General features: G+C 43.6%; 1 protein-coding gene across 1 annotated transcript in view; it reads right to left on the reverse strand.

Annotated features, from left to right (window-relative positions):
* Positions 1-27091, reverse strand: part of LOC146350943 (uncharacterized) — a 351952-nt gene that overhangs the window by 320448 nt on the left and 4413 nt on the right. The window contains 6 exon segments of the mRNA XM_084845663.1: positions 7264-7457; positions 7968-8149; positions 16479-16680; positions 18211-18364; positions 21424-21453; positions 23462-23518. Coding sequence (XP_084701789.1) covers positions 7264-7457; positions 7968-8149; positions 16479-16680; positions 18211-18364; positions 21424-21453; positions 23462-23518 — 819 coding nt within the window.

Raw genomic sequence — 27091 nt, forward strand, 5'->3', positions numbered from 1 at the left:
CTCAGAATGAACCAATATTGATACCTTGACATTAGAGTTAGCAGACCTATTAACTAAGGATGAAGTGGTAGATAACAGTCAAGATATGGAAGAGAGTTATAGAACTTTTCTACATGAGGCTGTTAATCCACTGTATCTACTTTCAGTTTTATCATAGAACTGAGATCTGAGCACTACAAGAAGGGCATTCCCTTTCCTGTTTTTCCACTACATAACCTCTAGATGGCACAGTGGTATAGTAGAATAATGCAATTACACAATGGAAAAAGCATTTCCTTTTGTGTTCACAAATAATACCGCATTTTCCCTGCTCTTAAAAAACTCACTGAAAAGTGCTTTTTAAAAACAGAAGTGAAACTGAAGGGTCATGACATTGTCTAAAGAATCTGTAGGGGCAGGATGCTTACTTGTAACTGTGGTTCATTGAGTGGTCCTCTGCGAATTCACACATATGGGTTATGCGCCTCTGCAGAACAGTTCTTTGTAACATTCTAGAGCTAAAGAGAGTTTTAGGTGGGAGCTTCACCCACCTCCTCTGTGCATGCGCCAGGTGTGGCTCCTGCTTGCCTGTCAATTTTGAATCTGCCGCAGTGGAGAAATAATAGAAGGTGAGGCATCGAAACGGGGAGGAGGGTGGGTTGTGTGAGCTCACAGATGACCACTCAAAGAACCACAGTTACAGGCAAGTAGCCTGTCCTTCTTCTTCATGGTCTCTGTGACTCACACATATGGGTGACTGAAAAGCAAGAGACTTACTGGAGGAGGGAGATGTCACACCAAAATTGAAGAAAGAACCACTCTGCCAAAAGCCACATCAGTGCAAGCTCTTATATCTAGGGAGTAATATTTGATGAAAGTAGAAGGCTGAGCCCAGATCACTGAGCTACACAGTTGTGGAATCAAAATACCTCTGAGAAAAGTGGCAGAGCATGCTATGACTCTAGTCAAGGGTCCCCATAACTGTGGTGGGGCCAATAAGTGTGCCAGTTGATAGGCGAGAAATATGGCTGAAATCACCCATTTGGTGAAGCATTGTGATTACACAGGGTGACCCTTTTGGGGTCCTGAGCAGCAGACAAATAGACGGCTGGAGTTCTTAAAGGATCCATGTTCTGTGGATGTAGAATTAAAGTGCCCTTCTGACATCTAGGGAATGAAGCTTGACCTCCACTGGGGAGGTAGATTGAGGAAGGAAAGTTGGTTGCACAATATCCTGAGTTAAGTGGAACTGTGAGGCAACCTTTGGAAGAAAGGAGCAGTCTGGGCATAGTGCTACCTTATCCTTATGAAAAATTAGGAATGGTTGGTCATGCCTTAGAGCACATAGTCCACTCCCTCTTTGTGCCAAAGTAATAGCAATGAGGAAAACCACTTCCATCATGAGGATCCTAAGGTTGACTGTGGCCATAGGTTGAAAAGGGTGGGGCATCAATTGAGCCAGTACCACTCCAGGCCAGGACCAGTGGGGAGACCAGTGATTAGAGGGCAGCAAGTCCTTTAAGGATCCATTTAACATGAGGGTGCGAGAAGAGAGAGAAACCCTCAATATTGTCATTATAAGCCAATATGGCTTCTAGGTAAACTTTGATGGAAGAGAGTACTAAACCTCTAGGTTTCAGAGAAAGAACAAAGTCCAATATACTCAGTAGACCACATGATTTGTGGTCCTGTTTGGTTAGAGTAAGAAATTTCAGAGAGACCTTCCACTTGGAGGCAAATAAAGTCTGGATGGAAGGTTTGCATGAAGCAGTCATTACTTCTAGGACCTTGCTGGAAAATTGGAGAGGTTGCCTGCCTTTCATGCAAAGACACACAGAGTCTCTGGGCTGGGGTGCCTGATCTCCCTGTTGTTCATCATAATGAGATCCAGGACATGAGGGAGATGGAGAAAAGTGTGGTCATAAACCATGTTTCTCTCAGCCACCACAGGGTTATCAAGATGCAGTGAGCCCCATCATCTGGTATCTTGTTCTCTACTCATCTGATGACAGGCAAAGGGGATGGGGGGAATGCATAAGTTAGAGTGCCTCCCCAGTGAAGAAGGAAAGCGTCTCTCAGGGAGTCTGGGTTGTGACCAGCTCTGCTGCAGAAAGATTGGCATGTTATGTTTAGTCCTGTAGCAAAGAGGTTGATACTCGGGGTGCCCCACATACCAAAGAGTTCAAGTGTGACTGTCAGAGAGAGCTCCTACTCATGTGGGGCAGTTCCTGACCTGTTCAGTGAGTCTGCAAGAGTGTTGGACATTCCTGCAAAGTATATGGCAATGGGGACAATATGGCAACATATGCGCCAGTCCCAGAAACTGAGAGTGAGTCATAGAAGGTGAAGGGATCTTGTCTCATCCTGCTTCTTTATGTACAAGTCAACCGTGATATTGTCCATTGCAATTTGGCCAGATTGCCCTTTGATATGTGATTTGAGTGCCTTCAGGGCTTTGGCAACAGCAAGTAGCTTGAGTTGGTTGATGTGTAGGGTGCTTTCCTGTCAGACCACAATCCCCTGATCATGAGTGAGACATGTCCATGATGACTGTCACGGACGGACAGGAAGTCTGGAAGTTGAGCCCCCATAAGAGGTGTGTCAGGACCATCCACCAGTTTCGGGAATGCTGGACCAAGTTGGGAAGAGACTAGATTCAAGTCTGAGGGTCTATTTCTGGGTTGAAGATTCAGAGGAACCATGACTGGAGTGATCCCATATGGAGGTGTGCTAATGGAGTCACTGAGGTGGTGGAGGCCATGATCCTGATAAGGCATTGGATGCTGGTTGCTTGACATTGGCAGGTAGCCTTCAGCTCCTGTGCAAGGTGCTGTAGGGTGTCTGTTCTGTCCTCTGGTAGGTAGACATGGGCTCAAGTGGAGTCAAGAAGTGCCCCTTTGACCTGTCGGGTTCGAGATGGGATGAGCCAGGATTTTTCTTTGTCAACCTGCCCGCTGAGAGATTCCAGAAGTGACAGGGCTATGTTGATGTTGGCGCTGAGGCGGTGGTGAGAGGGGGCTACAAAGAGCCAGTCTATGTATGGAAAGATGATGATCTCTTGAAGTCTCATATGTGCTGCCACTACTGCCATACACTTCATCAAGACTCTTGGAGCTGTGGCTAGGTGGAGAACCTTGAACTAGAAGAGTTTGTTGCCCGAGGCAAATCTGGAAAAGGGGCAAGAAGCAGGGTGTATAGAGAGGTGGAAGTAAGCATTGTGAAGCTCTATTGTAGCAAACCAGTGTCCCTGACACAGGAGGGGAAGAATGGAGGACAGTGTGGTGATTCTGAATTTATTTGGGCAAATGTAGCAATTGATGTCCTGCAGGTCAAATATAGGTCAAAGACTACTGTCCTTTTGAGGGACTGTAAAGTACCTGGAGAAGAAACTAGTGGTCCTTTGAACAGGAGATATTTTTTCTATCATGCCCTTGCTCAAGAGGGTAGCTATTTCTTCTCTTACAACCCAAGTAGGTCAAGTAGAGCAGCAGAGCCCCCCTGGGCTTCAAATTTGATGGAATAACCTCAGGTGATGATAGAAAGTACCCACTTGTCAGTGGTGATGGACCTCCATGCAGGAAGAAAATGTTTGAGCCTGTTCTGCTGAAGGGGAGCCAATGGTCAGGCTCCTCTGTAGGAGTCAAATACAACATTTAGTTTCGTCAAAGGGGTTACCATGACGAGTAGGTTGGTGGTATTTGTTCTGAAAAGATCTCCTGGACTGGAAGGAGGTGTGTGAGCCTTATTTGGAGGCCCAGTTTAGACCTGAGTCGGATTGGCACTGAGGTGGCCAATGGCATTGCCAGTAGAGATGTGGTGAGGCCACTGAGGATTGGGATCCCATTCCCATCTTCCAAGCAGATGTAGATGCAGCCATTTTGTAGACATAGTCAAGGGTATCATCCATGGAAGTGCTGAAAAGGCCTTCGCTGTTGAATGGGGGCATCCTCTACTCTTGATTTAGCCTGCTGGTGGAGTCCTACAGTACAGAGCCAGGCATGACATCTCAAAGAAATAATGGCTGCCATAGCCTTGGAGCCATGTGGCGGGCTCTGTTGATTTGTTGGCCTGCTAATCTTTGGGCTTCAGCTTGGAATATCATTGCTAAGTTTTTGACATCTTCTGGGAGATGGTCAAAGAAGGCTGCTTGCTTCTTCCCATAAGAACTGTTGGGAGGCTGCCATGCATGCCTTGTAATTTGCGGTGCAGAATACCAGGGCTGCAGTGAAATTCTGTGTCCCATCGAGTCTAGTTTTCTTCCCTCTGAATCCACAGGGACAGAGTAAGGCTTTTGTCTCGTCGTCGATTGGGATGCTTCCACTATTATGGAGTTTGGTGTGTAATTGAAGAGGAAGGAACAATCCTCTTCCTGAACTCTATATATGTTTTTTCTCTCTCTCTAGACATGGGCAGGAGAGTAGAAGGTTTCACCCAGGATTGTTTGATTACTTGCAGTAATGTTGGAAGCATCAGGATAGTAACTGTTGGTGCTAAGCCTGGTTGTACTCTTCTAAAGACAGGGTCATGACTGTGACCAGAGGGACCTTAATCTCTGCTCCAAGGAATTTTGCCATTCTGACAATTTATTCAGCATACGGCCTTATGTCATATAACAGGGAGAGAGGATTTTGATCTCTCATGGTGGCTTCCAGTGAGGAGGCTGAGGTCTAGGCAGATGAAGTGGAAGACAAGTCTGGCCAGTTCTATACCTTGTGTCATATCATTATGATCCCAATATGGTAATACTATATTCCTCTTGCGCATTTACAGTCAGGGCCAGAAATATTGGAACAAGGATAACTGTTTTGGCAGTTGGCCTCTGTACACCACCACATTGAAGTTGAAAGGAAACACACCCAGATGGGAGCGAAGTCAGGACTTTCAGCTGTAATTCAAGGGGTTTGACAAAAGTGGCACTAAACATTCAGGAAGTACAGCCAGTGGCATACACACACACACAAACATTTCCTGGATTCACCTTCCAGTACCGAGTGCCTGGGGTTAGCGAGTCTCAGTGCCTGGGGGTTAGCGGGGCATTTATTTTGGGACTTGGTCTGTTTGACCTGTTCAGTCTCGACCATCAGTACTGAAGGGCTGGTTTCGATTTCTTGGTCTAAAGGCACAGCCAAAGGCAGGGGCTGGTAGTGCCATTACTGGGGATGGTAGCCCTGAATTGTTTTTCATAGTGTGCACTGGAAGAAGCTGAGAGAGAGAGCCAGAGCCAGCTTCTTGCAGATGGAAGCATTATGCAGAGACCGGTTCAGTGTGGCTGTGTCTGCTGCCTTGAGGGCTTCTTTTCATAACAGAGGACAGAGGCCTGCCATTCTGTTTCTCCTGGCCTGCTTCATAAAGGCCTGGCAGTGGGTACAGAAGTCTACCCTGTGTGCCTCTCCATGACAGAGAAGGCAACTGGAGTTTCTATGGGTTAAAGCTATCTTCCCACTACAGCGGGTACAATTTTTGAAGAAGGCCTTGGAGCCCACATGCCCCAAAGTGGCAATGAAGAAAAAAGGAAGAAAACTTAGAGAAGACAGGAAAGGGGTGGGGGAGAGAAAGAAGAATAACTTTGTTCAGCGTCCCAAGAGGGGATAGTTGAATTTTTATAGATTTTTTTTCCCATGAGGCAAGAGAATGGTCCAAATGCTGCTAATCATTACAGCAGATGAAAAGGAGCTGAGAGGGAGGCAGGAACCACGCTCGGAGTGTGCACAGAGGAGGTGGGCAGGGCTCATGCTTAAAACTTGGCTTAGCTCTAGAACGTTCCAAATGACTGTTCTGCACAGGCGCGTAACTCATATGTGTGAGTCTCAGAGACCACGAAGAAGAAACAGCTGTGAGTTGGGAATGACTAGCACACAATAAATGTGTCGTGTAGAAACGCTCAGTAAGAAAGCTGGAGAAATTTTGTGGATGTGGTTTAAAAAGAAAGCAATATTGAGAAATATCTGGTGTTGTTTGAGGTTGTTGTCTCCCTTTTCCTTTCTTTTCCCTTTTCCTCTCTCTCTTCCTTGCTTTTACCTATGGTCTGTTCTGCTCTTTTGATTCTCATTTCTTGTGTGCATGCAGGAATGAACTGGTGTGAATGTAAGGTTCACAACAAGCAGTACCAGTTCCAGGTTTCTGAGGGCCCTTGAGGAAGACACCATCAATGGACCCCCTCCCTCCATGAGTCTACCTTCTTGCTGCCATTGTCACCAGCTGCTATCGCTTCTCATCCCCTTTCTCATCATTGCTCCTGTTTGCTTGTTTTACAGGCAGAGAGCGAGAAGGAAGTAATATCTACTGTTTCTCCTTCATACCAGCACCGTTGCCTGGGCCAGAGCAAGGAGCAGGTGAAGAAGCAGATTGCAATGGTGAGAGGAGCAAATTCAAGAGGTTCTTGTCAGTGGGCCAAGTGGGCTGTCTTGCCAGTGGGTTCTTGCCAGTGGGATGTCAGCCCTTATCAGGTGTCCAACGATTCCTCCCCTTGATCCTGGTCCAGACAACAAGATGAGCAGGGCAATTCTATCCTTGATCTTGGAGAGCTCTGATACTGGAGCGTCCAAAATATACAGTGTCCTGCTGGGCACATGCTGGCAATGCAGGAGTGAGGGAGGAGCAAAGCTTACTTTGTTTTTCTCCTCTTTGGCCAAAATTTATTCTTCCTTAACTGATTATCTCCCACTAAAATCTGTCAGGGCTTGTGTAATTTTCTGTTCACTCTGCAGGTATTTTGGGGGGCCATGAGAGCTGTGGATCTTTTGGATCCAGAGATTCCTGTCATGTCCACTACCATACCTCCTTTCTCTCCTCTCCAACATCAGGAACATCAGAGGAGGCCAGCTGTGGAAGGTTCCTGGGGCAGGGGCAGGGGATGCATGGTTGGAACTCCTCCTCCAGGGAAGACCTCTCTCTCTCTGCCCTAGGAGTGGGAGACCTGATCCATTCTATCACCCCCTGGGACACCATCGAGGGACCATAGGAATGCCACCTTATAGTCTTTAGTAGAGAGAAATGTTTCCAGAAAGTTGAAAATGTCAGGATTGTGTTAAATAGAATGGAAGGAAAGAACTTACCAATTACATGGGATGGAAAATACGTATACGATAAACAATTTCAGACTGCTTTGATTGATTTACAAGTTTGTATTAAAATTAAGTAAGTGTAATTTGAAATGAAATTAGTTCTGCTGTCAAGCTTGGTTATAATATCAAGCAATTATTCAATTATTACAGAAGTATTACTGAAATGTAAAAGTTCAAACATCAAAGACAAACTAGATTCATATACGTGTGGGGTACTCACCAAGTGGCCAATAAAATGAAGAGTAGGTGGCATTAAAACCGCTACGTGTTATTGAGGAGTCGCTGAAAAAATGCACTGTGAGGACATTTGATGTGGAATAAAATGTTCGGGAAGAACCAGAACATAACCTTCCAAGGAAACGTGAGGAGATGTAGCCATCATAGATCTCAACATAATCATATGAGCATTGCGTTCTGGAATAAAAACAAGCAATCTGTGTGAACACATAACTCAACACAGCAACTTAGTCGGTTGACTAATTATGGCAGGGATGCTGTAAGCCAACTGGCCATATAAGATCTCCTTGCTTTGCTAAAAAATATGGGGGGGGGGGAGAACAGCCCTTTACAGCCAGCACTACCCCAACCAAAAGAGCAACAATTAGAGGTGAACAAATGGAGTTTGGAGGGAAAGAGATGATATTCAATATGAGAATGTTCAATTCCCCTTGCAGACCCCAGCATGCTGCAGATATTCCACTTGTTCAGTGGGAGGGCTAGCACTGTACAGAAAACAGGAAGTTTTATTTCCCAACTGATATGTTAATTGTTGTGCTTCCCAATTATAATAACAAACATATATGAGTGAGCTGTGTATGTATACAGCATGATAAGAGTTTCCCAAAGTTCCCCATCCTCTACATTTAAATGAGCTGCAATGTTAAAGCACCATTTCCTTGTGAGGTCACTACTCCTTGTACTTACTCAATACTTGCAAATGTGAGCTTTATATTTAAATTGTTCCAATTTCTTATTGTCCACACGCAATATGCATTGTTTGGATAATTTGCAGGATAGAAGGGACTATTGAATGACCCTGATCCATGTGTAAGGTCATCACCACAAGCAAATACTCCTGTGAAGTAAAAGGTGATACTATCAGTGCACTAAGGTGTTTCATGCATAGACACACACACACACACAAGATAATCAAGCCTCCCCCAATCAACCCATCTATAAATGGCGTCCTGATGTATTGAATCCAGATCACTGTTTCATGTACCACAGGTTCATAGACAGGGATGTGGCTGAGGACCAAACTACCTGTTACACACACTTGTGTGTACTTTCCTCTGACAAAATGAAATTGGAAGCAGAAGAGGAGACTGGGGAAAAGGTCCTTAACTCTTTCCATGCTGGATGTTTCCTTAGTCAAACTGACAAGCTGTTTTCACACACCCACACGTGAATAATACAGGTTCTGTCTCTTTTCCCCCTACGGAAACAAAGTAATTTGGAGGGATTGTGTTAAGCAAAAGAGAAGCTCAAGGGGAAAGCACTTCACATGCTGGGGAAAAGTTTCATGTGACATATCTGAGTATAAAAATTGGGCTCTGAGTTAAAGTAACCTAAAGTAGTAGAAAAGAGATAACAGCAAATTTTGACTGTAGCTATATTTCTAGCTAAACTGTAATCTATACCAACATCGTCGTCATCATCATCAGTATTTATATCTGTTTATTATTGCTATTAGTTATACACACACACAGAGAGATACTTCCATGAATAAACACCTGAAGTGTCATTGTGCTGTCTTCATGCCTATGTGCCCTGCGTATAGACACTTGTCAGCCAGTTTAACTCAAGCCTCTCTTTGAATCCAACAAACAATTCTTTATTGAACAGTCTCTTTCAGTGGAACAACAAAGAAACAATAACTCCCAGTCCACAGGAATAAGGCTGTCACAAATAAGGAGGCTGTGGTGCTGGTCTTCATGGACAACAAAGGAATAAAACATCTGCTGGATGTCTGCGGTGATAACAATGGTCTCTTTTCTGAATCGGATAAGGACTCCTAGAAGGTTGTTGGTCAAGTCTGGTCCTGGGGGAAGGACTTGGTTCAAGGAAACGTCTTGAAACTGTGCACTGGTATCAAATACTATTCGAATCTGACTGGTTTTGTGGATGGTACATTCCAAAGGAGGGGAGGTACCAACATTCTTCATCCTCTTTGCATGGAGGTGTGAGATCTGTGTTCTTCTCTAGGGTCTGATGTAGAATGATGAGTCATGATAAGGCTTGTTCTCTGTTGTTAGGAAGGTGGCACCTAGGTGTGCAAAAGGGAAGTAGTGCAACCCAACCCCTGGATTCGTCTTCTTTGGCATTATTTTTAGGAACTGGGTATCCTCCATGGACAAAACTGGCTTGTTGTCATCTTTAGTGGTCCGAAACACTGTGTCACCTAGGGTGTGTCTCCTTCTTCTTAATGGCTGAAGTCCTCTATCCCACAATGACCCACCCAAGGTCATACTCAAGGTCTGAGGGTGCTTTGCTGGGCCTGTTGTGTTGCTGGTGAACCTTATGGGCCTGCATGACATCTCCTCCAAGCGATAATAGTATTTGAACCTCTGGGTTGAGAGGCAGCAGGTGTTTAGCTATTGTCTTCAGATTATGATGACATAAGGCAGCATCTGGTGTAGGGATATCTTCCCTGTTGTATGGTATGCTGTTGTGTTCTATCAACATGGGAAGGGGAAAGCCAATCTTGTCATCACAGGATGATACCCCAAAACCAGTGGCTCTTCTCCCTGTCGTCTTGGCGATGCCCATGCATGTCTTGATCGTGTAGGGAGTTTTGTCCCCATAAAGATTAAGCATGTTGAAAAACTCAGGTCTTCCCAGTTACTGATTACACTGGTTGTCCAGCACAACATACAGTTTCATAGATTTCTCAGGCTGTCCTTCCAGAAACACTTCGTCTAGGCATATTTTGGCACAAGACTTACCTTGCCTCCCATTTCCACATACTTGGGTGCACTTTGCCATAGTGTTAGTTGGCTCCTTCTCCACTAGGTTTGGTGGCATCAGCTTACTCTGTCTTCTCCCTGCCATGCTTAGTGATGGGAGAGGCAGGCCAGGAGAAGTTGGTTCTTTTGGTGTCTGGATGCAAGGCGGTGTTATGCCTGACACTGTTGCATTCTTGACATTATATGGCAACCTTACGTTCCTCAGCAAGGTGTTCTGTAGAGGTGCAACGCCTATAGCAAATCTTGTGGTCCTTTAACAGGACCTTACCTTCTTGGAGGGGCTTTTCCCTGACTCCTCGACACTTGCTTAAAGGGTGAGGTTTCTTGTGCAATCTTGGGCAGAGTTGGTCTGGTCTTTCTACCCTTTTGGACTTCAGTGTGGCACCTGCTATATCTGTCTTGCATACAAACACAGCTGGACTGGGTCTGAAGTTATGTGAGGATGGCTTGTCGTAGATAGGATTCCTGGTGCCTGGTGTAGAGAAGTCAAGACAGGGATCATTCTTCTGTTGAGCCATTTTCTTGATAGAGCTGACAAAGACAGAAAAAGGAGGGGAAACGCCTTGGTACCTTTCCCTGTATTTGTGCACCGCAGAGATGCACTTTTCTTGGATTGAGTGTGGTGGCTTCCTGCGATGGGCTTCTGTGACATGTAGTGGTCAAGGCACGAGAGCCCTGGTGGGCACAGGTCTGCCTTTGCTGCTGAGATCTCTTGCAGCAAGTCTGCTAAGTCCCACAACTTGTGGTAGTCTTTGGAATCTTAGGAAAAAATTTCCCAATTTCATCGAGAGAGCATTTTCTATCTCTACAGATGCTCCATAGCAAATGTCTGATCTGTCCCACACCAGGTTCAGTGCTGTGTCTGGGTCACCTGTGCAGGATGCATGGATCTGCTGTGCTTGGGCTGCTGACTCAAGTCCCAGCCAGGTGGTCATTGGATTAAGTTTGCCATTGGCCGTAAGTCTTAAGTCCCTGATGGCATCCAGAAACGTGTTCTTCCAGCGTCTACAGTCTTCTGGACGATCACTGAATTTGGTAAGTCCTCTGAGTAACAGGTCCCATTTAGACAACCGAGCAGCTGGTTGCAGGCATCAAAGGCTTCTCTCTGGGCGTGCTGTGGCCTTTGATACATATTTTAGGATGCTGCATGCTGCTTGAGAGGCACTGGCTGTGTCTCACTTCGAGAAACATACCTGTCAGGTCTTCCTGCTGGTACCTCCAGTGAGGCACGGTCATCAAAGAGAGACTCAGCACCATCTGACATGGGGCGATATGACCATGGTTGGATCTTGGGGCTTGGCTCTTTCTGACTGGTCTGATCTCTTTTGATGCATAAGTCTGGAATGTGGGGCTGGCTGGGCACTGCCACATGCTCTGGCAGGCGTTGAGTGAGTTGTGTCAGCTTATCTTCATCCACCTGGGACACGGAGGGCTCATTCTTGTTGGGCTTGAGCAAAAAGGCATACTGAGCTGACACATATTCTGCTGTCCTGCTATCATGGCCCACCTCTCCTAATTCTTCAGGCTGGAAGTCTGCCTCCTCACCTTTTATGGTTTCCTGGAGGGCTTTAGCAAGGGCTACTGCTTGCGCTGCTGCCTTTTCCTCTCAGAGTGCAGCCAAGGTTGCAGTCAGTCTGCTTTGTCTGCGGAGTTCCTCGGCCTCAATTTCTGCCTTCTTGCATGCACGATCTGCCCTTTTGTGTGCAGCCTTGGCTTCTCATTCTGAGGCTTCAAATTGCACTGCCTTTTCTATGTCTGCATACTTGGCGCACTTTCCGTGTGCTGCAGTAATGGCAAGAGCATTGCTACTTGTGTAGCTAGACCTGCTAGACCTCTGTGTACATCTAGATGATGTCTCGGAGACTGACGTTGTTGAAGCTCTGGATGAGGGGCAGCTATTACCTTTGGGCTCTGGAAGGCTCTCTCTTTTACTAGTGGAGCTATGGCAAGGTGCAGGTTGTAAGGCTTCCTGTAGCTCTCCTCTCCTCTGCAGCCAGGATCTGGTTTCTGAGTCAAGCTGGAAGTTAGCGACTAGCTTCTCATGACTGCTGCTTATTTCCTTTAAGCTTTCTGCCTTGCACAAATTTGTATCTTTATCCAGTTTCTCTAGAATGCAGGGCTGCCTTTGTATCAACTGCTGCCATGCAGCACAGTACTTTGCTATGCTGTCACTAATCTTCTGTAAGTCATACACATGAGAGGCTTGTTTGACCAACTCCATAGCGCTTGCTGTTTTCAGCCAGGCTTCATCACACTTCTTGGAGATTTCAGCCTCTTGAATCTCCAAGAACTCTCTCATTTTGGGAGTCAGTTTGCAAACCCTTTCTCTGGACTGACTTCTATTGCTCTGTGATTCTGAATGCTCTGACATAGCAGCAGTTTGCAGATTAACACTGGGTGGCTTAGGAGCTGTTGCAGATAGCAAACTTTGGCTAATCCTTCTAGAACCAGGCTTTGGCCAGCAAATGGAGTCTCCTTACTTCTCCTCTGTGTTTGCCCTGTGGTGTTACATGAGAGTAGGACATTGACATAGAAGTAGCCTCTCTGGGTGACTGGCTGCCTGCTTCTGGCTATGGCTGAAACCCTTTCCCTTCTGCTTGGTGCTCTGCGGTCCTTTTGGAACTCCTTTTCACCTCTTTCACCTAGTTTTACTCTGGAATCTGATTTATTCTGTTTTTACTCTGGGATCTGAGTTACTCTGTTTTTACTGTGCTGTCTCCATGCCTATGCGCCCTGTGTATACACACCTTTCAGCCTGTTTAACTCAAGCCTCTCTCTGAATCCAACAAACAATTCTTTATTGAACAGTCTCTTTCAGTGGAACAACAAAGAAACAATAACTCCCAGTCCACAGAAAATAAGGAGGGGTCAATCTACACTTACGGGTTTTTTTGCTTCCAGTGAGGTTTCACTGCCCGTCTTTCACACTACGCAGTACCCACCTCGAATTGGAACCGGAATTTCCTGCTTCCTTGCTCTCGCTTTCAATACCCTGATATCCCAATATTTCCCCTTAATGTGCTCTGATTTTCCACCTTCACTACCGTATCTGGTCGTAGTCCCCTCCCCTGCCTGTCCATATACAGCGGGGTTTGTATTTCCCTCCTGTCTAATCACAGCTCTCAATGGCCCCATGTCTTCTTCCAGCTACTGATCGCATAGCTTCCTCAGCACTCAATGTTTCCTCAGCAACAAGCAAAGGGCTGGATGTGCGTGTGCTTGTCTGATCTTGGAAGCTAAGCAGGGTTGGTCCCAATCAGTAGTTGGATGGGCAACTGCCTGGGAATCAGGCTTCCTGCACTGAGCAGGGAGTTGTTCTATCCCTTCAAATGAGACTAAGTTTTACCCCCTCCTATTCCCAGCTTCGGATTTTTTTAAAAATTAAGGTGTTGTCTTCAAAGAATCGTGGCTTCTCCACGATTTTTTTTTTTTCTAATTCAAGCATGATCTTCGAAGATTTGAAATTTTGAAGATTTGAAGCCTCAACTCTTCAAAGATTCGAAGATTTGAAGCTTCTATACATACAATAAAACACCAGCAATACATACAATAAAACACCAGAAAAATACGTACAATAAAACACCAGCAGCTGAAAATGAGCATTTAACCCACAGGCTAAAGCACGAAATTGCGCATTTGGGGGGATCTGTGCAATTTCAGAAGTGTGAGTTTGTGCAAGTGCAAATTTGCACAAATGCAAATTTGTGCAAATTTGGGAAATTGGAAAAAATCCGATTCCGTCAATGAGCGGACAACACAATGAAAAGCATCTGACAATCCCTGAAATGCAGATGGAATAGATTTTACAAAATCGGTACATCCCTAATTGCATGTATTGGTTTCTGGTTTCCAAACTAGTCAGTTTGGAGGAGTAAAGGACTACCACACTATTTCAAAGAACAATAAGTAAAAAATTACCTGGTGTTGTATAATGAAATGGTGGGTCTGCTTAAGAAAAAGAGGACATATTAGTGAGTTAATTACAATCAAAGTAGTTTTACACACTTATTTCTAATTTTCCTTTTAAGATATGGATTTTTAGAAATCTATTTGATACTCATGACATAATATGTTCAATTTTATTCATGAAAATTCCATTTTAAAAAATGATACATCAAGTGGTGACCACATCACTGCCTGTTATCCTATAGGATCATAGAAATAAATCTGTCTTAACGGTAGCCTAATGAATCAGAAAACATCACAACCAACTTTGATTTGACTTCATTTTTCTGTCTAACAAGTCAGCTATATCTGTCCATCTGTTGATTTCTTAACAATCGTAACTGATTCCCTGTCAAATGTGTGGAACAAAGTCTTTCAGACTTGGGATTTTGAAAATCTTGAAGGGAAGGGAATTCCATAGATGTTAGGTGGAATGGTTTCACATATACTGACTTGCCTCTACTGACTGAGCAACCACAAGAGGGCACTGCAAGTCAGTCTTAGAGATCACATTTATTTACAAATATTTAAATGATGGTAACAAGAACTGTTTCAAGTAAGCATTGTACAAAGAAAAGCTAGTGAAAAGCACCTCTGAGTATCTGGCATTCCAGGTACAGTCATTTTATTTATTGTTGAAATAAGAAGTGAAAAAATAATGATCAACTGTTGTGCCTGTGGATGCTATGGAACCTTGAACAACAACAACAAAGACAGATGTTGCAAACTGGTTGCATTTACTAAAGTGTCCTCATAATATTCTGCCACAAAATGGACCTGGTTTATATGATGCCTACCAGGTTCCATCCTAGAAGAATAATTCTCTCTTGTGTGGGGAAGAAGGCAGAATGGCTGTCCTAAATTGGACCTCAGTGCTCAAATTAGTATGTAAGGGAGCCATTAATGAAATGCACAATCCCCACCCCCTGGCCATCAGCAGTTTTAACCTAATCAGATCTGCCCTCCCATAGATTCTGGAAGCAGCAGCTAAGGGGGGCAGGCACAAAAACTTTCCTGTAATTAGAGCAATGTGTTGGTCCTTGCTCTCCACAGGTTTTGCACATTTTTGTCTTATAAATAAGTTAAAATCCTTTAACGCAGCTGCCTGATTCACTGAGGCCAAGTTTTTTGTCAATTAAAAGATTTTTAATCTCCAAATCTAATGGATTAATTGCCTAAACATTGCTATCCTTTTTCTTAACCTGATGCCTTATGAAGTTGATATACCATTGTAGTTGTTGATTGATTCTTTAAAAAAAAAAACACGTACACACATAGTCTATATAAACTTTTATTAAATCGGTTATTACCTGTTGGTGCTATACTATTTGCTGAAAAATAAAGGATAGAGAATGGTTAGCACTTTCCCAAATGTCTTAATTGTTTGATCACCAGAATTGTTTATGTTGCGGATATTTACTCATTAGCAAAAAAAAGAGCTTGATAGAGCTCCAGGAGTCTATCTTCTGACTGCCCTTGTCCCCAACTTCTATTGCTCCTCATCCTCTTTCTCATCATTGCTACCATTTGCTTGCTTGAAGGGCAGAGAGCCAGAAAGTAGTGGCATCTACTGTTCCTCCTTCTTACTAGCACAGTTAGCTGGGACAGACCAAGAAGCCGGTGAAGAAGCAGGTTGCAATGGTGAAAGGAGGAACAACTTCAGGAGGTTCTTGTCAGTGGGCCCCTACTGGGGTGTGGGCCTTCGTCAGTGTCCAACCATGCCTCCTTTTGATACTAGCCCTGACAACAAGATGGACAGGGCAATCCTATCCTTGATCTTGGAGAGCTCTGATATTGGAGCCTCCAAATAGCCAACGCTCTTCTGGGCTCATGGCAGCAGTGCAGACATGAGGGAAGAGTAGAGTTTATACTGTTTTTCTCCTCTCCAGTGAAGGTTTTTCTTCCTTTAACTGAGTCCCTCCCATTGAAATCTATCAGGGCTAGTGTAGATTTCCAGCCAGTTTGTGGGCATGTCCTGTCACACCCACTGCCACACCCTCTTTCTCCTCTCTCCAGCATCTGTTCCACTGTCAGAGAGGGGACAGCTGTGGTCATATCCATGGGGGCATGCAGTGGGGATCTAAGATTGTTTCTCCTCCTCTGGGGTGGACCTCTCTCTCAACCCTCGAAGCAAGAGAACCAATCAATCCTATGGCACCTGGGACACCATCTCAGAGACCATAGGACTGCAGCCTTACAGTCTTTAGTAGAGATGAACTTTTACAGATGGTTGAAAATGTCAAGGCAGTGCTGAAGGGAAGGGGAGGGGAGAAGTTGCAGAACTAAAAGGGAATGGCATGCATGTGACAAGCTGTTTCAAACTGCTTTTGATTGATTTAAATGCTTAGATTAACATTAATTCAACAGAATTTGAAAAGAAATGATTTTACTCAAGCTCTACTTTTAATATAAAGCAATGATTCTATTATTACATAAGTGTTTTCTTAAAGTAAAAGTTCAAGCATTAAAGGCAAACTATATTCATATATAGTCACACACACACACACACAGTATGTTTGTCTACATACTCACCAGTTTGCAAATCAAATGGAGAGTAGGTCGCATTAAAACCTCTAAGCGTTACTGAAGGGTCACTGAGAAACCGCACCGTGAGGACATTTGATGTGGAATAAAATGTCTGGGAGGAAATAGAACAAAACCTTCCAAGTAGATGCGAGTAGAGGTATCCATCATAGATCTCAACATAATCATATGAGCATTCTGTACTGGAATAAAAACAATCTGTGTGAACATACAGCTCAACACAGAAACTCAGATGGATGACTAGTAATGACAGGGATTCTGTATGCCAACGGGCCATACAGTGTTATATGGGTTGCATACATTATATATTTGTAGATTAAGGGAGCAATCCTATGCTTCCTTGGGGGGGGGGGCTGGATGCTGTGGGTGTTTCCCTCCATGTGGGTAGAGGGAGGTGTCCACAGTGGCAAGGCAGAAAGTTCTGCTGCTGTTGATTAGTGGGGCTAAAAATGGGGCATTCTTGGGTCAGGGCAGGAGAGGCCTGATCCAAAGCCCCCTGTCTTTGCCAACAGCCCTGCCCCCAGAATGGCCCCCAAAGTATGCCAGCCCTGGCACTTGCATACTTATTTCTGCTCCCAATTGTATCAGTGGGAAGAAAACTTTAAAACACCAAAGCGAGGATGAGGAGGGGAAGGGGGAATCCACTCTTAGGGCATCTCTACACCAGCCTAAAATCCCACATTTAAAACAGGACTTTCTGCTTCCATTTTAAATGCAGGATCACGAAGATTTCCTTCCCTTCCTCTCCCCCTTCCCCCTCCTTCTCCCCGTATCTGAGTCTTCCTTTATCTTTCATTGATCTCACTCCTCCTCTTGCCACTTTTCTTCTTTTCATGGAGGAAACTGAAGCAGAACACCAGGGGGTAATTTGATTGCTCATTATCTGCAATCTATTTAAAAATGGAACAAAGGGCATTTAGTGCAGGAGATGCCCTGGAGGGCCACAGCGTCATGTAAAGAGCCCACAAACTTCCATGAAGGAGCAATCTCCATTGCAGGATAAAAGCTCCATGTGAAGAAAGACCTACAGCTTCTGTCCGGCCAGCATGAGCTGCAGAGCTTAGGGAGGGGAAGTTTCTCTGCAACAGATTCTCCCCGCAACCACCACCTTAGGATTGCTCCCCCCTCACCCGCCCCATATAATTAGGGCATTTTTCTTCTTCTGTTTGTGCTAATGAGTCTTAATCAGGAAATGGCTTTTCCATCTACAGACCTCATAAAATGGCTGCCTGGGCACTACATTTTGTATATCACTCCATCTATGAAGAATTCTGGTACATTATGTGTAGACACTCTAGGCCATATCTGGAGGTGGGAGGAGTAAAGATCTCATAGCTTTGCCCCCCAAAATTGGAGCATGGGGGGGAGCAGGTGATGTACCACCTCCCCAAATCACCAAAAACTAGAGGGGAATGATTTGTGTTTGGAGGGACAGAGAAGATAATTCGATATGAGGCTGTTCAATTCCCCTTGCAGGCCAAAACATCCTGCAGATATTCCACTTGTTCCACAGGCAGGCTGGCACAGGAAGATTTTGTCCCACTGCTATGTTAATTGTCATGCTTCCTAATTATAATTATGAACGTATATGCATGAGCTGTGTCTGCACTTGGCATGAGAAGAGTCTCCCAAATTACCCCATCTTCTCCATTTCAATGAGCTGCACTGTTAGAGCACCATTTCTTTGGGGAGTCACCACTCCTGGTACTTACTCAATACTTTCAAATGCGATCTTTATATTTAAAGTGGTCGCTGCTATTAATGTCCATACGCAATCTGCATTGTTCGGATAATTTGCAGGATAGAGGGGACTAGTGATGAATGACTCTGATGTGCAATTGAGTTGACCACCACAAGAAAAATATCCTGTGAAGTCAAAGATGATAAAATCAATGCACAAAGTATTTTATGCCTCCCCCGCCCCCACACACGCAAACACAAGATAATCAAACTACCTTCGATCAACCCATCGGTAGATGGCATCCTAATCGATTCAGTCCACATCGCTCCTTCATGTACCGTCAGGTGAGGCTGTGGCTGAGGGGCAAAGCGCCCTGTTACCAACATTTCTGTGTATTGTCCTCTGACAAAATGCCTCTGTGGGAGGATGCAATTGGAAGCAGAAGAGGAGGCTGGTGGAAAGGTCCTTAACCCTTTCCCTGCTGGATATTTTCCCACTCAAAATGGCTGGCCAGCTGCTTTCCCACACAAGGAATGTGTGAATCAGCACATCTTGTGATCCTTAACTTTCTCCATTCTCCGCATCACACCTCATTATGACTCATCTCCAAATGAGATTGTGAGTGTTGTCCTTGTTTGTCTACATTAAGAGTTGTGCATATTTATGCATATTTTCATGCATATTTATATATATTTAAATATATATTATGCATATAAATATTTCATGCATATTTATATATATTTAAATATGCATATATATAATATATATATATTATATATATGCATATTTTCATGCATATTTCCCCAAATGTGCAAACCAGTTGTGTTTATTTTTGAAATGTACACATTTTTCTCCCAGTGATTAAAATGTTTTTGTGTGCATTTTTCAAATGTACTCAGTGTTGGGCACATTTTTATTGCTGCAAACATCCCATACCAATCTCAGAAATATACATATTTCAGTCAGCAGTGGCTTTCAGATCTGCGCTTAGTTCTTGGAGATGTGAATTGCATAAATTCTAGTCAAAAATGAACTGAAATCACTTTCTCACCCTTCCCTATCACACACACAGGAAGAAACAGTACAAGTCCTGTATCTTTTCCCCCTAAAGAAGCAAAGCAATTTAGAGGGATTATGTTCAGCAGAAGAGCAGCTCAAGGGGAAAGATCTAAGCAGTTTTTCTCTTCATCAAGACTGGAGCCTCCCATGCTGGGGAAACTTTTCATGTGACATGGATGCATGTGAAAGTTTGGCTTCAGTTGCAGTAATATGGACTATCAGAAGAGAGATCACAGCAGATGTTGATGTTACCTCTATTTCTAGCTAAAAAGTAATCCCTACACAATAATAATAATAATAATAATAATAATAATAACAACAACAACAACAACAACAACAACAGCAACAGAAGCAGCAGCAGCAGCAACAACAACAACAACAACAACAACAAATATGCAGAAGCCTCTATGAATAAGAAGGAAGGGGTAATTTATGGTACAAACCTCTGTGACCGACACTCTAGATGGAAAGCTGTTTTCTCCTCCCATCCTTCCTATTTTGTCCATGTGAGAGAGACAGGCCTCTCACCCGTCTAGCTTCCTTATGTTCTGTGGCAGGGATGGCAACACAGAGGCTTGTAGATCCAGTGGATCCATATCTCTCCTCTCCCCTCCCTGTCCATCATCACACACCCTTTCCTCCCCCCCCAACACACACACCCATCCACCTTTGAAGATGTCAACAGCAACCTCAGAAGAGAAGCCACTGAGGAGCTTTCTGCTTGGAGGGAGAGGAGAGCCCCTGCTTGGAATCCACACAGACTCACACACACCTTGAGGAAATCCCCAGTATCCTATGGCTCCTCAGATGCTGTCTGAGGAGACATAGGATCGCTCTCTGAGAAGATATCAGATAACATATATATCTTTGATAAATAATGTATAAAGCATAAATGGAACATACAACAGCAAATTTATGATTTGTGAGCTTCATAAAAAATGCTATTGTTCAAACTTGTTCATACCAACTTGATATTAGAGGGAATTTTGGGGATTTCCATGATGATGCTATACTTGTCTTCTTACACTGAGGATGCAATCTGATATACACTTCCCTAGCAGTATGTCCCATTGAACTCAATGAGGCTTACTTCTGAGGAGACATACATAGGATCGCACTGTAAGGAAACTAGTCACCAATTCTAAATCCTGCTCCAAAACAGGATCTTTCAAATATCCAAGAAGCACTCTTGTAGGATTGAAAGAAATATTATATCCAGTAATATATTCTATTACGTCTATATCATCTTCACAGAATGGTTTAATAGGCAAGACCAAAATAAGTGCATTAAATCTGCCCCTTGTGCCTGACACCTCCACTATTCATCCCCCTGTAGATTATTCTTGTTTTTAAGTTGGGCAGGAGTAAGGTACCATTTAAAGTGCATTTCTAGAAGTTTTCTTTAAGGTGAGCAGATATGGTCACCTTTGCTACATTCTGATACATCCACGTCCAATCTCATTCAAGTCTCTTTCCCACTTACATTAATAATTAAGTTCATCTTTCCTCAGTTTGAAGTGTCTGTCAACATAGTCTTTGTCTTAATATTAATTAGTAAGTTCTCTGCATCAGCTGGTTTATGAAAAGATCCATATTTCTGTACAAGTGGTATGACAACATCTCTTACATGAAGGTGTTAGTAGAAGGTAGGTCTTTGCCCTTCCATTTTTTGCATAAACTTTGCATAAGTAAAGGTGTTATTACGCCATAGATTTTTAATGTCCTCTAGCTCATACAAATGCCATAAATAACTATCTCCCAAACTGCTTGATTGAGGAAAGCTGATCATGATAAAAAGCTGACATGTATGATGATAGTCCAGGACTACATTTAGTTTAAAATTAAGCCATGCTTCCAAACACTCTATCAATTGTATCTCCAAGGATATGGCCCATCTACTCATTTTTTAGCACTGAATATATAGCCCATTCCAGCCAAAAGGTGTGGAGCAAAAAGGAAGAAATTGAGAAAAGATGAACACCTATCGGGTTGAAAATACAATTACAATGGCTAAACCTAAACAGATACCAAAAGGATGTAAGTAGAATTAGAAATACAAAGACATGCGCTCTTGACACACAGCATCCATATTGCATATATTGGTTTCTGGCTTCCAAACGAGCTAATCAATTTGGAAGACCACAGGACTAGCAAGCTGTTTCAAAGAACGTTATATAAAAATTACCTGGTGTTGAATAATGAAATAGTGGTGTTCCTTAAGAAAAAGAGGAGATATTAGTGAGTTATTTTCCATCAAAGTAGTTTTATACATTTATTTGAATTCTCTCTGTTTTTTCCCTTTTAAGGTATGGATTTTTTATCTATATGATACTCATGATATAAAATATTCAATTTTATGTGTGAAAATTCCATTTTTAAACAAGATATAGCAAGTGGTGACCACATCACCTCCTCTTATGCTGTAGGATCATAAAAATGAATGTCTTAACAGTAGCCTAATGAGTCAGAAAACATCACAACCAACTTTGATTTGACTTCATTTTTCTGTCTAATGAACTGTCTAATGATCTAAGTTCACCCATCTGTTGATTTCTTAAAAATTTAACTTATAGCCCATTCTATGTCAAGTGTGTGTGTGGAATAGAGTCTTTCAGACTTGGGCTTTTGAAAATCTTGAGTGGACAGGAATTCCATAGATGTTATGCAGAATGGCTTCCCATATACTGACTTACCTCTACTGACTGAGCAACCTCAAGAGGGCACTCCAAGCCAGTCTTAGAGATCAGATCATTGTCTTTGAATAAAAGTAACAAGATCTGTTTCATGGCATCCATACCAGGTGGAGCTGGTGAACAGTACCTCTGGGTATCTGGCATTCCAGGTACAGCGGTTTTATTTATTGTTGAAATAACAAGTGAAAACTAATGATCAACTGTTATGTCTTTGGATGCTATGGAATCTTGAACCACTACCACCACAACAAAGGAGATGTTGCAAACTGGTTGCATTTACTTGAGTGCCCTCATAATATTCTGCCAAAAGAATGAACATAGCAAGACTACATACATTGGCCCCTGGACCAACAAACTCTGTCCACCCCTGGTTTACATGTTGCCTACCATGTTCCATCTTAGAGGAATAATTCTCTCCTGAGCAGGGAAGAAGGGAGAATGGCTCTCCTAAGTTGAATCATGTGAGCTCCTAGCTGCACTCTGAAGCACTACAGCTTCAATGTTATTTTCCAGTGTTATTCTTGATGTTGAAGTACCTGTCCACAAGCCAGGAATTAAGTGTCTTTAGGAGATCTTCCTACAACTCAGATATTTGTTTGTTTCTTCTTTAACCTCTTAGGGAGCAATCCTCTGACCCCTGTGTCGGTGGGACATAGGATTGTTCAGTTTCTGGGATCTGAGGTCAGAACCTGGGCTCCAACCTCAGAGCCCAGAAACCACACTTCCCTCGCACTCCCTTTCCCCCTCATAGCCAGTGCAGTTCTCTCTGTGCTGGCTGCGTCTCCACACCCAGAAATGGAGTGCAGAGATGGGGGAAAGGGGGCGGTTCTGGAAGTGGGAAGGGGAGGAGACAAAGGTGCACCCCAGCTTCCTTCCCTTCTGCTCAGAAGTGCGCAATTCAAAACATTCCCACTCCAAATTATTCATCTCAACTATTTTTCTCTCGTGGGGTTTCAAAGAAGGCATGCAACACTTTTAACACCTGAGCGTAGAGATTTTGCCTCCATATCTGTATTCAAAAACAAGGACTACAAGTTTTTTTTCTCTTTAATATATTCTCATAAAACTTGAAGTCCATATTTTTGGGTTGTCCCTGATTTGTCTTCTACACTGGTAGTCACAAACATGATGGCCTTGCAGTGAGTGTGTAACTCCAATGAGTGAGAGGGGGAGTAAATCACTCAAGCAGACTGTGGTCCATGAAAGCTTATGTCATAATAAATTTGTTAGTCTTTAACTAAGACTAACAAAGTCACAAGACGCTCTGTTGTTTTTGATGCAACAGACTAACACAACCACTACCCCTCTGGAAAGTCATAATCTAGCAGCCTTCCCCAAACTGGTGCTCCCAGATGTTTTGGACTTCAACCTCCATGAGCCCCAGCTAACATGTTCAGGAATGCTGGAAGTTGTAGTCCAAAACATCTGAAGGACACCAGGTTGACACAGGCTGATCTAGAGCTTCAGTAAATAACATTTAAAACTCCATGATAATTAGAAAAAGCAAAACAAAGATAAGTGAGTTCTTACCTTGCGTAGATTCTCTTATGGCAGAGGATTCAACACTTGAAAGATATGAAGTAAAACCTGTGGTAAAAGGAAGTGAAAAATAACATATTAAAATCAATTCATTCAAGACATTTTGGTCCTTGATATAGGATATATATAAACAAGATAGCAAATTACCATATTAAATATGGCAAGCAATTTGGCAGGCTGCATCTATACAATATTACATTACTGCTGAATGGTTTAATAATTTGGAAGTTTAGTGACTACTGAACTATAGCCTATTACTTTCTTTGACTTACAACCATGCAACAACGTTGAAAAATGGAGGTTCCCTTGTCTGTCATGGCTAACATAAGAATGTAAGAAGAGCCATCCGAGATCAGACCAAGGGTCCATCTGACTGGTCCAGCATTCTGCTCACACAGTGGCCAACCAGCTGCCCACAGGAAACCCACAAGTAGGACATGAGTGCAACAGCATTCTCCTGCTCATGTTCCCCAGCAGCTGGTGTATGTAGGAATACTGGCTCTGATTTTGGGGGTAGCCTACAGCCATCAGGACTAGTAGCCATTGATAGCTTTCTCCTCCAAGAATTTGTGTAATCCCCATTGAAATCATTCCAAATGGGTGGCCATCACTATATCTTGTGGCAGTGAATTCCATAGTTCAGCTATGTGCTATGCGAAGAAGTACTTCCTTTGATCTGTCCTGAATTAAACATTTACCAATAGACTAAAGGCTGCAGTCCCCTACCAGTTACCTGGAAGTAAGTCCCATTGAACCAGGGAGTAAGTCCCACTGAGTAAGTGAGTTCAATGGGAGTTATACATATAGGATTGTGCCATTAAACTCCATGCATTCATCTTTTTAAATACCATATCTGCTCCTGGGCATCAGAATCTCTTGTGGCAAAGGAAAGGATTCTGAAGCTTTGAAAGCAATTAACTGGAATATAGGAACTGAAGCTGCCTTATACCAGTCAGACTATTGGTCCATCTAGCTAAGTATGGTCTACACCAGTCTTCTCCAACCAGGCACCCTCCACAAGTGTTGGATCACAGCTCCCAGCCACCATGCCCATCATCCTGCTAGCTGGGGGATGATGGGAGCTGTATTTCGATGCATCTCCACACTTCCTGCCATTTAGCTGGTGTTCAAGGTAATCTAAACACGTCAGGATAGATATAAAAGCTAAAACTGAAAAGCTTTATTCACAGGATGGGCAGTGGATGTTTTTGCTCTGAGAAAAACTCTTTGAAAATAAAGAAGCTTAAGAAGACAATACAGAGTGCAGAAGTACAAGGGGCTGATGCCTCATTTTTTCAGAGGGGATGATAATATGTTTGAGGAAAGAATCAGTTCGCACACTAATGTTTCTTCTGTTTAGCCTTGTTCCATGTTTGCATTCTATGGAGTTTCATAAATCAAAGAGCTACTCCAAGGTGTTCTATGCTAGGTTCAGAGCAGGAAGAAATGTTAAGCACATGCAGATACACAAGCAGCTGAACGAACTGCTGCATTTTTGAACAGGAAGGTAAGGATGAGTGTAAATACTCAGAGCTTTTCCACATGCAGCTATTAATCGACTGTAAATTCACTGTATCTGCTTTTGGTTTTCTCACAAAATTGAGATCCGAGCACTACATCAGGACTGTTTCCTTTCATGCTTTGCTGAAACATGACCTCTAGGTGGGACTGTGGTTAGCGGAATAGTGCTAATGCACAAGAGGAAATTGCGCTTTCTTTCACTGTCAAAATTAAATGCTGCATTTTCCCTGCTCAAAAAATAAAAAAAACTAGCTGAAAGTGCTGGTTAGACACAGAAGTTAAACTCAAGCATAATGATGTCATCTAAAGAACTTGTAAAGCAGTGGTCCCCAACCTTTATGAAACCAGGGACTGGTCTCGTGGAAGACAATTTTTCCACGGACCGGGGGGGATGGGACCAGGCCTCAGCAGGGGTGTGGGAACCCCCCTTAACTTGGGTCCACGGGGGGGATCCATCCCTCCTCCCTCCCCAGGAATCCTCACCGGCCCTGGCTGGCTCCGCTCTGCGGCAAGTCCGCAGAGCTGCTGGCCGGCTCCAGCCGCTGGCAGACTTCCAGCCGCTGGGACGCAAATGGCGTCCGTGTAGTGGATGCCATTTGCATCCCTGTTCTTTGCAGTAATAGGCTATGTAAAGATTTATGTAAAGATTTCTATGTAAAGATTTTGCGTCCAAGAGGCCGGAAGTCCTCCAGCAGCTGAGGCTGGCCGGCTGCTCCACGGACTCGCCACGGAGGGGAGCCGGCCAGGGCTGGTGAGGATTCCGGGGGAGGAGGGATGGATCACCTCCCCCCCCCGTGAACCCAAGGTAAGGGGGGTTCCCATACCCCTGCTGCAGCCCAGTTGCTGACAGTCCACGTACCGGTACCGGTCCACGGCCCAGGGGTTGGGGACCCCTGCTTTTCTACACTATCAATGCCTCATGTAGAAAAGCCTTAAGATTAGACTGATTCTCATAAGAGTTATTACAACTGTTTTAGTAGATTTGTTTATGTTGAACTACTCTGATGGAAGATTCAGTTTTTCCAAATTGTAATCCATTCCATCACTGTTCATCTCACTTCAGGGAGATTCTTCAGATCAAAAAAGTTAGAATCAAGGCAAATATTGAATGATTCACAAAATGTCTTCCACCTGAAAAGACAACTGAAAAAATCCTGAGTTCAATACTGATGAAGAGTGCTTCCAGACAAGACTTTTATTGTGCAAGCACCCTGCCTTATTCATAGAACTTTATGAGAGGTCCAGTGATGACACATTCCATTTGTAACCTTCCTGCATTTTCCCACCACTTCTGTCTTACCACAGAAAATCCATTAAGGAAGGAAAGATGGAATGGCTGCAAGACGTCTTTTGTTTGGTAATGCTAGGAGCCCTCCAGAGGGAAGCACCCAAAGTCATGACAATTTCATATATTCAAGTTATCAGGGGTAAATTCAATTAACCCTGATAACCTGAATGAGTAGATTTGCTCTTAGAACAGCCTTTGTAGAGGGGTTTAAAGACTGAGATAAAGAAAGGTTCAAATCAGAAAAAGCCATTCAGAATAAGCAATGAGCAACTGGGACCATGGGCTACACTTCCTGGAAGATGGATTGTTGGCAAGTGACAGGTTGCACCTCACAAGGGCTGGGAAGAATGTGTTTGGCCACCGCATGAAGAACTTCATCAGGAGGGCTTTAAACTGAATCCTATGGGGGAGGGAGACGTAAGGTTGCGGGTAACAATGGACGAAAGCTCATGCACCACTACGGACACAACAACAGCTCTAATAGTGGCCAGTAATAGTCTTCAAAAACATGTAGGAAGAAAGCCAGACTATAAATTACACGGTCTTCGATGTCTATATACTAATGCCCAGAGTAAGGGAAACAAACAAAATGAACTTGAACTCTTAATACAGGAGGGAAATTATGACTTGATACGTGTAACTGAGACTTGGTGGGATGACTCTCATGACTGGAATACTGCAATTGAAGGATATAACTTGTTCAAAAAGAACAGAAGGAACAGAAAGGGAGCTGGAGTTGCACTGTATGTTAAAAATACATATCTCTGCACAGAAATACAGGAGAATGAGCCTGGTAGCCCCATCAAGAACAT

The sequence above is a fragment of the Heloderma suspectum genome, chromosome 3 (assembly GCF_057233095.1).
Source record: "Heloderma suspectum isolate Gila_16-S chromosome 3, 16-S_ref, whole genome shotgun sequence".
Lineage (NCBI taxonomy): Eukaryota > Metazoa > Chordata > Lepidosauria > Squamata > Helodermatidae > Heloderma > Heloderma suspectum.